At 31.3% G+C, this 14509-nt stretch overlaps 1 protein-coding gene across 2 annotated transcripts; it reads right to left on the bottom strand.

Annotated features, from left to right (window-relative positions):
- Nucleotides 1-944: 944 nt before the first annotated feature.
- On the bottom strand, nt 945-14109 carry LOC135960722 (beta-glucuronidase). Of its 2 annotated transcripts, none has more exons than XM_065512086.1 (11): nt 13961-14109; nt 6076-6428; nt 5851-6017; nt 5639-5784; nt 5204-5568; nt 4962-5134; nt 2114-2257; nt 1970-2054; nt 1732-1908; nt 1500-1638; nt 945-1383 (listed from the first exon to the last, which is right to left on the bottom strand). In XM_065512086.1, the coding sequence occupies exons 1-11, from the start codon at nt 13989-13991 to the stop codon at nt 1184-1186; spliced, it is 1980 nt and encodes a 659-aa protein (XP_065368158.1). In that variant the 5' UTR covers nt 13992-14109; the 3' UTR covers nt 945-1183. The 2 variants fall into 2 exon arrangements, with proteins under 2 accessions (XP_065368158.1, XP_065368157.1); XM_065512085.1 differs by lacking the exon at nt 13961-14109 and adding an exon at nt 13204-13300 and having other exon boundaries at nt 6076-6482.
- Between the last annotated feature and the right edge of the window lie 400 nt (nt 14110-14509).

Raw genomic sequence — 14509 nt, 5'->3', positions numbered from 1 at the left:
TGGGTTGGTACAGACAACTTTCCGTGAACTGTTACCATTTGAATTTGAAAATGTTGTGAACAAGTTCACTCATTTACTCAGGGAGAGCTACGAGCTATCATGCCCAATGCAATTTCTAGGCAGGCGTAAGCAGCCTAAATAGTGGACCAATGAACTTCGCCTTCAAAGGTAGTTTGAAATTTTAATAGTTTGAAAATTGTTTAACAGGGAAAATCTCACAAGATTGCAAGATGATTGGGACAACTACAAGATGTGCTTCAATAAGTATAAGGGAAATCTTAAGAGAGCAAAATGGAATTCATGGAGGTCGTATTGTGAATCCGTTGATAAAGTCAATGAGTTATCCAGTTTTCGGAGAATTTTATCCAAAGACCCTAAAGAAATAGGTTATATTCAAAGACAGAACAACTTATGGACGGAATGCAGCTCGGAGCCACTCTCTTTGCTTATGGAAACACACTTTTCTAGTTGTGTAGAGGCGGAAACTAGGGATATCGACCAGGGGAACATTGTGATTGAGATTATTAGTCTGTTGAGAGTGCGCTTCATGTCACCTTTTTTAAATTTGTCGTTATATCTTTGGCACTTACAGTCGGATCTTAAAGATTGATACATCAATGTTTTTATCGCGAGATGACCAATGTGTTTCTCTAAGGTCCATTGATGTCAAATATCCCATTCTATTATTTATCCATCAAATATCTGTCCCTACCACCCGAATGCCACAAAATTAATGCTCTATTAATGGGTGAACGTGGGAAACGATTTGAAATTGGAGAATTTTCTTTTTGATCACAAATTTGGTAAAATTATAATAAAAAAAAATTGTAGAATATATTCTAATATAATTTCAAATTGTTTCTAAAAATTTAGAAGTTTTTAATTCCAATTATATTTTATTTCAAACATTTGATAAACAAATAATAATAAAAAGCGTATAACGATTATTTAAAATTGTACAATTCAATATAAAAAATAGTTTATTTGCTAAGTTTTTACTATTTTCTATACTTATACACAAACATACACATACACAAAAAACATTATACATTTACATATTTATAAATAAATTAAAAATACTGTCATAAAAAAATATGACATCTTACACTGTAAAAAAGCATACAAATGCAGTGGAAAGTTTAAGAGAGAGCAACATAAAATGCTAATGACTTTGTAAAGTTTATTATAAATCGGCTTCATCGTGTTTGCCCATACGCGAAGTTCCGACATCCGTTATGTAGGTGAACAGGTCCTCAGGGAAATTGCACTGGTCCATTTCGCGACCCAATGCAAAATATCGTTTACGCAACAGATGAGCAACAGCTTTGGGCTGGCGACTGCGTGTGAAGACACCTTTCTTGTTGCCACCCACTCGGGTAACAGCTGCAATAGAATTTTAAATTTAATATTTAGAAAATATGCAATAATATAAATTATTAGAATTTTATCATGAAATTAAATATTTTGGTTGCCAAGATCTCAAGAAATTCGATGCTTACTTTGAGCTGTTTTGAAATCGGCAAAATTCCATACAAATTCTCCGATAAACCAGGATTTCTTTCGTAATATATCGAAAGCTTTAAAATGGCGTGAAAATAATTCAGTTTGATACTCCTCAGACCAAACATAGGATGGTAACTAAAAAAATACGAAGAAAATAAATTTGGATAATTTTCTAATTTGGTTTTAAAACATGTTAATTACAAAATTATTAAAAAAAATAACACTTACTAAATGCAAACCCTCAACAGTGTCTGAACCATATTCCGACATAATGACAGGTTTATTGTGGCGTTTATTCCATGTTGTAGCCTCATCAATAACACGTTTCGTAATCATATCCAAACGGCCGGGATTACTATACCAACCATTGTAGCGATTAAAACTAATTATATCTAAATATTTGGCCTAGAATGATTGGAGTTACATTAGTTAAGACGAATATATTCTTAAATCATAAATGACTAACAGCTTTATCATCCTGAGAGGGTACAGCTATGGCTGCTGTTACCGGTCTGGTGGGATCCAATTCTCGGGTATAATTTGCAACGTATCTAATGAATAAGTAAATTTATTATGATTGGAAATTTTCTGAGGCAATTTGTGAACTTACTGAAAATATGAACCAGCATTTAGTTGATTTGTGCGAGGTTCATTGGCTATGGACCACATCACTACACTGGGATGATTACGATCTCTGTGTATCAGCTGTTCCATGGCAGATTTGTGCTTATCTAATAATTCTTGTTTGAAATTTCTGAAAATAAGAAATATATTAATTTAGTTATTCATCTTAAACATTTTAACATAAATATGAGTTTTAAATATGTATCGTTATAAATTAAAATACAAAATAATTTTTATAGATCACGTAGTAAATAAATACAATGCATTGTTACGAAATTGTACTTGAATTCAAATATAACGGTTTTAACGGCTGGTTTAAAGTTGAATAATACCTCTCAAACAGTAGTGCTTCTCAGACTTTAACATATCTGTGGGTATTATTATCATAGCTGTGGAACATACAACATTGAATAAAAACTTTGAGTTGAGCATTGTAAGCTCTAGAATTCGAACATTCTAGTTTGAAGATCATTATAGAAATATAGATTTCTGGATGGTAATGCAGTGTAAATAAATTGGCCGTGAGAACACAAAACAGTGGCCCCCATTTTCTCAATCTCTGGGTATTTTTACGAAAAACGAAAACCAGATATCGAGAAAATGGGGGTGAGTCTAATTTGAAGCATCGTTAAGTAAAGACATCAACTGCATTACCAGTGTATACTTGTACATTATAAACTGTGTGTATTTCTGCGAATTTATAAACTTGTAAAAAACACTGAATGGCTATTTAAACAGTTGTTGTTGTACAGTTTAAATAAATAAAGAGTTGTTACAAATTTCAATCAAAAGTATCCGGTTTAATTAAAAGAAATAATCCACAGTTTTTAAAAGGTAAAAACGTAACAAATAAACAATTTTCATGTTTCGGTGGATATTTCTTATTTATTTTACACTTAGAAAGTCCATTTACAGTTTGCAAGATAAATTCCACTTCATAAGCTAAACCCATTGCCAGCGTTATCCAATAATGTCTTGTTATTTCATTTTGAGTTATCCGGTATTATTTTGATTACCTAGAGAATACTCCAGTTATCACCAAATATTCGATACTATCTAAACCTAATTAGATGTACGTTTATCAGCAAAAATTTTAGCCTGAAGATCACTACAAAAGCAAGGTAGTCTGAAAGAGAATGTTATTCTTTTATGAAGAAACCACCTTTTGGAGCCGTCAGTAACCATCATGACATAGGCCATAAATTTTTGTTCGGGGTAAGTGTAAAGAAATGCATATCAAAGTAAGGCCAGGGTGTGTAGTAAACATTCCTATAAATAGCTTAATTTTTCCCACATCCTTGAGTGTCCTTACCAAGCCACGAACTTCCAGCGTTCTACCTCACCGGATATCGGAAAGCCAATTGTAAATAGTACTTTTGATCGCATGGACCTTACAGCTTAAGAATACTTTCAACGACTTTCTGAAGATACTCCTCGTGCAGATTTGCCTTTTGCATGAATTTATGGCTACATTGGATATTTTTCCTATTCTGTATATTAAGATAATACCAAGTCTAGTATAATACAAAGATACTACCACTGTGCTTAATTTTTAGTCTGATTCCAATCAGTTTTGGCGGATGCTGACTACATGCAACATGATATAGTATCTAGAACTTTACTAGATCTCAATCTATACTCTTTTATTTTCCAACTCATATTGGGTGTTCATAGCCTCCTAACCATTCTCTCCTCTTGCGTTAATGAACCTTCAAAAAGCTCACTAGCGAATGAAGAGATGCTTTCACTGTTCTGACATTTGTATAAGCATATTGTGATCTAGAGATGAGCTCTGGTATTTAATAAATATCAATGGCCCTTTCCAAAATCTTTAGTAGAAATGATAGAAGACTGATTTTTCTGGAATCAATTGGATTATTATCACCTTTAGAGATAAAGGCAACTATTTATGTATATAGTATATCATGTGGATATGCCCATATTATACTCGCTTTATTTCATTTATTTAGTCACCCATGGTATAATAAGATCTGTCTTTTCTGTCCTCATTATCGCAACGAATTTGATATACAAGCGACCAGAATCCAAAGTCGCTTATATGGTTAGTGAGATATAAATTAGCTTGAATTAAATTTTTCAAATCTAATTTAATAATAACACTGTCCAAAAAATTGCGACTTATTGATTAGAACAGAATAGCAACCCTATAATTCTGAAAGGGGATGTTGAGTAGATAATTTTTGGAAAATAAACTTATAGTCCAGCTGGTCTGAATTTTTTTTTTTGCAGTGGGTCAAAGTTTTGATCGAAGGAAGCATTATACCAACTGAAAAAAATGTTGTAAATTAATGTCTGAAAGAATTCTTACTGTCAGAGTTATATTGTGGAATTTTATGGGGATCATTTTTGTGGAAGGTCTTAACCCTCTATCTCCTCTATTTAGGGGTCAATTTGACCCTTTTTCGAGAAAATCAAAAAAAGTCCTTTCAAAAAGGATATTTAAGGATTAAAATATTCTACGAAAATTTCAGTGGGGATCACCAAAGATACAAAAGTTGTAAATAAATCTCTTTACGCTTAATTAGTAAAATTACCATCCACATCGGGTCTTACATTTTTTAAAAAAATCGCTAAAAATCCAAGTATGATTCGAATGAATCTCTTTTAGTTCAAGAGATATTTAGGTTTATTTATTTATATTTTAAATTCTGCACGACCTTTTTTTAAATATCAACTATTTCCACCATAAAATTCTGAATAAAATCAAAACAACTTGCTAACAGTTATCTCGTACCTATAAACTGATAAACTTGAGAAATAAGATTTGAAACCATTATAAATATAACCATTACAAATATTAATAAAAATCTTACTCTGTATCCACACTAGGACATTCATCAATAATCATGATACCATTTTCATCAGCAAATTGCATTGACTCCTCCGAGTAGGGATAATGAGATGTACGATAAGCATTGGCGCCAATCCATTTCAACAAATTAAAGTCACGAGTCATTAAAGCTAAATCCAAACCCTTTCCACGAATCTATAGGAAAAACAGAATTTAATCTAGTACAAACTATATCAATAAATTAATATCCAAAACACAACCTACATCAGAATCTTCGTGTCTACCAAATCCACGGAAATAAACCGGATGATTATTTATCAAAAATGAAGTATTGTTCCAGCTCAAAGTTCTTACACCGACACGCAGGCGATAGACATCAAGCAATACATTATCGGTGCCATGCAGAAATACTTCCATTTGATATAAATAACCCGGTTCCGGATGCATTAAATATGGCCACCAAGGCATAACCTTTTGTATCTCTAAGACACCTTTTAAGTCAGAATTGGAGGTTTCATTGGCTACAATAACTCCCTCCTTGTTGCGTAATTGAACTCGAACGTATAAATCGCTGGCAGCTTCATTAGACGAGATACCATTTGTATTGACCTTATAGTATACAAAGCCAACTAGAATGAAACAATAAATATAAGAAACTTGTTTATATGTTTGATTTTACTGAAATCCAGAAATACATACCAGTATTGTCTTTTGTTAGATCGGTGGTAACTTCAATCTCTTCGACAAATGTTAAGGGAGTGGTATATAAATGCACAGAGCGGTGTATACCGGCATAATTGAAAAAGTCAAATGAATATTGTTGTACTATGGCAACACCATCATCTCTATAATTGAAAATAAAAAAATATGTTAATACAACTTCAAAATTTAAAATCGTTATTAAAACGCACCTTGAAATCTCTGTTATTTTTCCCTGAGGCACAGTGGTTTGTATTAAGGCATTATCGCACATCACGGTTATGCGATTCTCTTCACCATACTTTAATTTATTTGTTATTTCAGCCTCAAAAGGCAAATGGCCCATTTCATGTCTCACCACCATTTCACCATTAAGATACTAAAAGCAAGCACATTGATACATAAATAAATAAATTTAGAAAGTAAAGTTTACTCACCACAAAAGCTTCGTAATGAACACTACCAAATCGTAGCCAAACTCTTTGCTGATTGGACCACGATTTAGGTGCAAAGAATTTTCGATCATACCACACTGTTCCCACATGATCACGCAACGCACTCTCGGTTGTGATGTCATTATAACTGGCGGGTACCGGCATTGGTATCGTCTGTTGGACACGACTTAAATCGTCCGCATACCATTTGTCTCTGACACCCTGTGTGGGATTTGTTACATCTGACTTGACAAAATTCCAAATGCCATCTAAGGAGCGTACTTCACGTGTTTCCGATTCGCGTGGATACAACATACCGACAGTTGGTGTGATTTCTCTATTCAATATTACCAGTGCTATGGCATAGTGTATACAAAATCCAATAACGCCCATGGCAATTAAAGACAGTGCTAGAATTAAGGAAACAATATGATATAATATTTATTTACTATTGTATTAGTTAATAGTGGTAGCCGAAGAGAAACCTATGAGTTAATCAAACTTTTTCCCAAATTTCAAACTTAATAATGACTTGAAAATAATTTGAACAACAAAATGGAGAAATTTTAAATTTTCTGAAATAAAAATAGCTGATCCTTATGTATTTTCATCTGTTGATAACGATGGTGTCATTAGTTTATCCCTATCATTATTTTATATTATTCGATCAGTATTTCTTGAACAGTCCTCTAAAGCTTTAAAAAACTTTCTGGATTGTTAATCTCCACAAATATCTCTTTCAGTTGAGTCGAGTCACATTATTGAATTTAATAATAAAAATACTGTTTATAAAATATCTTACTGTTATTGCAAGGATTCTTGTGTTTTTAGTCCTTAAAACTTTATTTATGTAAATTTTCTGAAATCAAAATAACTGATTCTTATGAATTTTTGTTCACTGATTACGAATATAATATTAGTTTCTTTATAACACCTCTTTTTTTATTAATTTAAAAAAATAGTTAAAATTTTCCTTTTTTAACTCCATCCAAAATAATTTGATTTTTATGTCAAATTTATCATTAATAACATCCAGACTGTTTTTGTGTTTGTGTACAGTATCGTAAACCTATCACGGATTTCATGAAAGCTGCATACTTCAAATATACAAACATATTAAAAACAAGTAAGAGAACTATATTCGGCTGTGACGAATCTTATATACCCTTCACCAAATTATACTTCAAAATACAAATTTTAAATATTTTTAGGTAAACAATAATATTTATTTTTTTACAAAGTTTTTTTAATTTTTTACGAATTATTTAAAATTTTTTTTTTAAATTAATTTTTTTTTTTAAATTTTAAAAAAAATTGTTGCTTTTTTAATTTTTTTTTGGGGAAAAAAAAATTCCGATTAAAAAATATTTTTTCCGATTTTGACCCATTGTAGGTCCAACTTACTATGGTCTTATATACGTCGTTGCAAAGGTCTTTGAATACTTTTGATACTATCCCATTCGCATCCCACTACGAGACCAAAAAGTTCTTAAAGGAATGACCAAAGCTTTCTTTTGAGCAAAAAAAAAATTTAAAAAAAGGGCCCCTTTTGAAAAAAAGTTCGATTTTGTCGAAAAAAAATCAAAAATTGTATATCTTGAGTTACAAAACATTTATTTTGCTATATATCCCACTCGCATCCCACTAAGCGACCAAATAGATCTTAAAGGACTAGACCCAAGCTTTCTTTTGAGCGAAAAAAAACACTCGATTAAGAAGGAGGACAGAAAAATATTATAAATATACCTTTAGTGAATCGAGATCGAATTATATTATCAAACTCGGCATAATCAAGCAATTTGTTAAGGCCCTTAACAAATATGGAGAGTGCTTTGCTTACCTATCAATCAAATTTTCTGACCTAAGTGCAGGCAAGTTAAATGGATTGAAAGATTTTGGCTGGAACATGAGCATTTAGCTTCATTATTTATATTCTTATTTGGATACTTTTCATAAAAATTTTGGATACTTTAGTGAGGAGCAAGGTGTAAGATTTCACCAAGATATACGAGTAACGGAGGAACGATATCCAAAAGATGGGGCTACCATATGATGGCAGATTACTTCTGAAATCTTTGTCGGGATAGAAACAGTTTGTATTTTATCTTTAATCTAGTACGAAATTGTCGTAGGCGTAAAACGTTTAAGCCAACCACGATAAGGTTGAATGTGAATACGTACTGTTGTACGCCGCTCTCTAGCCCCGATTTCACCTATGAACCCGTGTCTATTAGAGATGAGCGATATTTTCATACCTGTGATCAGCGTTGCCACTCATAAAATATTTTTCCTACCAAATTTCTGATTAAAAACTACCACAACCTACCAAATTTTAAATATTTGAGAAATTCTATTTGGATTCGTTTCAAAATTAATAGTTAAATTAAAATAATATTAATGCTGTTATAACATTACCCAGAGGATGAATATTATTTAATTACACTACAATCATAAATATGTCACACCTAAAAATTGAGTGTGAATCGTTTCATTATTCACCATAGCTCCCATATAGGGCCCACACCTAAAAATTACTTTAACTTCTAAAAGTGTTGGTATCCCGACAGAATTCAACACAAATTAGTTTCATACAGAAATAAATTACGCGTCCTAATTTCATGGCGATCGGTACATAATTGGTCATAGCTTCTTCTCTAAATCACTCACGAAAATAAATTATTGAAATTTTAAAAGAAAAATGTATTTGCTATTATTACTTCTTTTAACATGACTACGCACAATTTAAATAATATTTGTTATAATTTGGAAGATTTAGAATATGTAAATTAAATTGTTCAAGAAATCTTGAAGCAGCAGAACAAAAAATTTTAAGAAAAATAAAAGTATTGCGAGCCCTTTGGCATTTTTTGAACTGAACTCTACGAAATACGTACACATTTACCTGACTAAACTAAAAATTTAAGATAATTCTGTCTTCATATTCAATTTTTCATAAATAATTTTATTATTTTGGAGTAACATAGTTTTTTTGTTATGATTTTTATTATTTTGTTCTTAAAAATTCTTATTCAAAAACCTACCAAAATACGACAAAAATCGGAACAAACCAACCAAACTACCAAAAGTCAATTTATTAACTTAAAACTACCAATTTTGGTCCAATTGGACCAAAGCGGCAACGCTGCCTGTGATTATAAATTAAATAATGAAGATGCGTGAAAAGCTAATCGTTTCGTTTTCTCTCTTTGTCAGTTTTTGTTTTGTTTTTGCTCATGTACAAACAATATAAAAATTTTGATTTGTTTTGTACATTTTGCAAACGTTTGCGAAATGTTTTGTTTGTTTTCATACTCAGCTTTTAACGATGTTTTTAAACCAGCAAATAGTAGTTTTAGGTTAACATAAGAGCAGATTTAAAAATGAAAATAATGCATATGTGTTGTTTTTATAACAAGCGAGGAAATTTTGCATGTTTTGTTATTGTAACAAAAACAAAATACATGTAAAATTTCCACTCAAAGTACTCGCTTGTATTATAAAAACAGCACTTTTATTCATTAAATAACTTAAATTTTATTTAATAAATATTATTTTTATACCCTTCAGCTTCGTGAGAAGGGTATATATAAGTTTGTCATTCCGTTTGTAATTTCTACATTTTTCATTTCCGACCCTATAAAGTATATATATTCTGGATCCTTATAGATAGCGGAGTCGATTAAGCCATGTCCGTCTGTCTGTCTGTCTGTCTGTCCGTCTGTCTGTCTGTTGAAATCAATTTTCTGAAGGCCCCAGATATCTCCGGGATCCAAATCTTCAACAATTCTGTCAGACATACTTTCGAGAATTTCGCTATTTAAAATCAGCAAAATCCGTCCATAAATAACGGAGATATGAGCAAAAATCCGAGACAACCTCTGAAAATTTCATCAAAAAACACAATGTATTGCATGCTTTGACAAAAAAACAACAAAACGTATGGTTGGATGTGCAAGCTTTGCGTATTTTGTTTTTTTTTTGTGTTTTGTTTCTTTTGGCGTTGTTGTTGTTTTTTATACAACTAACCGTTTGTTTGGTTGTGTGTTGGTTTTTTTGACAAAAAAAACAACAAAACGTATGGTTGGATGTGCAAGCTTTGCGTATTTTGTTTTTTTTTGTGTTTTGTTTCTTTTGGCGTTGTTGTTGTTTTTTATACAACTAAACTTTTGTTTGGTTGTGTGTTGAATTAAACGTATGTTTGGATGTGTGTTGGTTTCATTGCCTTGCGTATTTTGTTTTTGTTTTTTCTTTTGGTGTTCTGTTTCGTTTGGCGTTGTTGTTGTTTTTTGTGTTCTTGATAAATTTAGGATGCTGTAAGCTGAAAGTGGGCAATGTACATACATACCTATATACTAATTATAAAAAATAATAATGCATCCACAACAAAGGTGAAGGGTATATAAGATTCGGCATAGCCGAATATAGCACTCTTACTTGTTTTATCTATAATTGTAGCAATGTGCACACATAATGTATGCATCATAATCCAAATATATTTTTATCTTATCACTATTGATAAATTGTATTGATAAACTGATAATGTGAGGCATTGAACATTTAAATACATAACGTTCGAATAAATACAGTCTACTCAATGAATGTATGTCTGTTTATTTATTTGTTTGTGCCTTATAGGTGGCTACACCAATAGACCGATCCTTTTTAAATTTTTACTGTAAGTTTATATGTATATAACTGGAACTTCGATAAATGGACGTGTCAAAATTTAAATACTTTGACGATTATAGTTCTTCAGATATTCGAAATTAACAATTTACATTGTATGGGAGTTGCCACGCCCACTAATCCAATACTGCCCTTTTCAACCAAACTTAATAAAATGAAAATGGTGCATTCGGGCAAAATTTGAAGACCTCCATAATTGTACTTCTCAAGGTATGTATTTAGAAATAACTATTTACTTAGTTTGGGAGGTGAAAATTGAGATTTTAATACTTATACTTTTTAACTATATAATAGTGTCACAATTGTTTTATAATACAAAATTTGAAGGAAATCTATATATATATAAAAGAAAGTGATGTTAGTTACCACACTTATAACTCAAGAACGCCTCGGTCAATTCCGATGATTCGAAACAATTCGGACTGGTCTCCGGCCAAACAAGAAGAATACACAAGAAAATTCCAGAAATATCCACGAAAAAAAATTATGAAGAAAATTTATTTTCCCATACAAGGCTTCAAGTAAGAACAAGTTTAAGATTATGCGTTAGCGAAAGAACATCGCTAGACATCGAAGCCCACATCGACTGGAGTGTCCAAAAATGGAAGACAGTACTGTTCTCTGACGAATACAAATACAACTTAAAAAGTTCCGATGGCATAAGTCATGTACGCAGACTAAAAGCAGAAAGACTGAATCCCAGGAACAGTTAAACATTGAGGAGGGAATGTTATGGTATGGAATTGCTTTTCTGGTCAAGGAATTGGGCCAATTCATAAAATTGAATTATGGACCTGTTCATGAACCGCGATATATTGAAAGATGTAATGTTACCAGTGAAGGGATGCCACTTATAGGGAGCTTCTAACAGGATAACGATCATAAGCAAACATCCAAAGTTTGCAAGACTTAGCTACAGAGCAATAAAAGTTCTTCTGGCTGGCTGGCAGTCCATGTAAACCTTGTGCGCAGAATACAGGTCGCAATTTTGAAGATATTTCGATCAAATTTGGTACATATTATTTTTTGAAAATGGCTGAAATCGGTCCATTATTTCACCTAGCCCCCATACAAATGTCCTTCCGAAATTGGACTTTATCGGTCATAAATGTTTAATTTATAAATGTATCTCCACAAATTACGCTCGGAATAAGTTTTATATACGCAAAATTCATGTCACCAAATTTGGTTACGATCGGTCCATAATTAGTCATAGCTCCCATATAGATCCGCTTCCGAAAATCACTTTAACGTGCATAAATCGCTTAAAAATGTTGGTATACTCACAAAATTCAACATAGTAAACTTTCATAGAGACATAAATCACACGACCTAATTTCATGGTGATCGGTCCATAATTGGTCATAGCCCCCATATAAGACCCACTTCTGAAAATCACTCAAAAATGTTTTTGCTCTTTTACTTAGTGTAGGGTATTATATGGTCGGGCTTGACCGACCATACTTTCTTACATGTTTTTTTTTTTGTTTCAGTTTGCGTCGTATTGTATTGAAATATCAATTTTTATACCCTTCACCATGAGTGGCAAGATATGTATGTCATTCCGTTTGTAATTTCTACATTTCTCATTTGGGACCCCACAAAGTGTATATATTCCGGATCGTTATAGATAGCGAAATCGATATAGCCATGTCCGTCTGTATGTTGAAATCAACTTTTAAAAGCCACCAAATAACTTACAAACATGATTGAAACATCAATATATAAGGAATTCTCCGGATCGGTTGCTATTTAAAATCGTGAAAATCGGCCCACAAACGGCTGATCTATAAGATATACCAGGACAACATAGATTTTTGGCCTATTGTTTATCTATATCTGGATTACTAAGGTATTAATATAGACAATATGGATATCTAATGATAGATATTTCAAAGTCCATTGCAACGATGTATATAAAGCTATAGTAATTTGGACCTACAATGGGTCAAAATCGGGAAAAATATTTTTTAACCCTAATTTTTTTTATCCAAAAAATTTTTTTGTCAAAAATTTGTATCACAATAAATTAGAAAACAATTTTGAAACTAAATTTTTTTTTAAATATTGTTCAACTAAAAATATTTAAAAATTGTATTTTGAAGTATAATTTGGTGAAGCATATATAAGATTCGGCACAGCCGAATATAGCTCTCTTACTTGTTTCAGCTAAAATTATGAATCTCGGAAGTGAAAATCAATACAAATGTATAGCAAATCGTAATCCGATTTGCGTCGTTTCGGTAAACGTCGCATTTCTCCGGTCCCAATTAGCGACGCAAACCGGGGTATTAGTGAATACGAAAACAAATCTACCTATTAGGTGTTTGCAGATAGTGCTTTAAAATGCAAAATCTATACCAAAAGCACTGATATGCATCCACAAATATTAATCAAATTATACACAACAATTTCAATCATAATATGATAAATATAGGTACTTACATTAATATAAGATATTCATTGTTTAAAGAACATCATGCGAAACGAAACGAAAAAGAAATATGAAACGGAACAATTGTTAATTTTTTTTGAATTGAATTTAAATTTTAAAACGATTCAAAGAGAATTAAACAAAAACGGCAAAACAAAAACATAGAATACGATATAAACAAAAGTAAATATACATACATATGAATATGTAAATATTTATATATATATTTACGTACATATGGATTATAAACAACAGTATTTAATGTGCACGAGGCGCATTTTATATACTAAACACGAAAATAATAACCAAAACAAAAACAACACATTATTACGTCATTTCTTACGTTTCTTTAAGTTTGTTCTTTATTATTTATTTTATTCTGAGAAAACGTGATTGTTGTTGCTAACATTTGCCGACATCTCACAGACTCTATTTTTTACGAACTCTTTATTAAGAACATCAAACTAAAAGAATGCAAATGAAAACAAAATATTAAACAGCTGATTTATATACATGTAAACGTCACAGCTTTGAATAATATAAAATTTCATTTCTTGTCAAAAAACAATTAAAATTTATAAATATAATTCAACTTAATGATGTCAACAAGTAGATTTTATTGTACCCATTAGTTAGTCACACAAAATACATAATAGGTATCAAGTGAAATATTGAGTGTTGATTGTAATAATTTTGTTTAATCGTATTCCTCCATCTTTTGCCATTTTAGTTAAATAATTGCATTTTTTGTTTAAATTTAGCACAAACATTTAAATAAACTACGTATTCCCATAATCATTCAAAAACATGCCCACTTGACAAACTATTTTTCATTTATTTAGGTATTTATTTGAATTTTGATTTTAATTTGCTACAAAACAACCGAATGCGACCGATTCATTGACTGCACGTCACCTCTGAAAAATATAAACTGTTTGGTCTGACTGACTAATCATTTACTCAATATACAAATACACTATTTCATTCGGTATTACGGCGAATTCATTTGTTCATTTGTTTATCTATCGCATTATTTTGTATGAGCAATGAAATGAGGCTTGTATTTATTTTATTTTTATCAACTACAGAAATATTTGATAAAAAAAGCTTTTTTCTTACAAACAACAAGTTGTGTTTAAATTCATATTGTTATAAAGTTTATCTGGGAAAGCTTTTCGCTGAAGTGTAAACTTTTAGTTTGTCAGGATAAGGAAATGTTTAAAACACAGGTCAACTGCAAAAAAAAAGGCTTCACTAGGTACCACTATATAGATTTGATGCATCATGGTTACCTAAGTACAAAAATTTTAAAACTTT

The sequence above is a fragment of the Calliphora vicina genome, chromosome 5, assembly GCF_958450345.1.
Source record: "Calliphora vicina chromosome 5, idCalVici1.1, whole genome shotgun sequence".
Taxonomy (NCBI): domain Eukaryota; kingdom Metazoa; phylum Arthropoda; class Insecta; order Diptera; family Calliphoridae; genus Calliphora; species Calliphora vicina.
This window is presented reverse-complemented; position numbering and strand designations above follow the sequence as displayed.

Excerpts from the sequence above, each read along its gene's own strand:
- LOC135960722 (XM_065512085.1), bottom strand. The coding sequence starts at position 6,465 with ATGGGCGTTATTGGATTTTGTATACACTATGCCATAGCACTGGTAATA. Across the intron at positions 2,258-4,961 it reads TGTCCTAGTGTGGATACAGA|AAATTTCAAACAAGAATTAT; the intron begins GTAAGATTTTTA and ends TCTTATTTTCAG. Across the intron at positions 1,384-1,499 it reads CGATTTCAAAACAGCTCAAA|CTGTTACCCGAGTGGGTGGC; the intron begins GTAAGCATCGAA and ends ATTCTATTGCAG.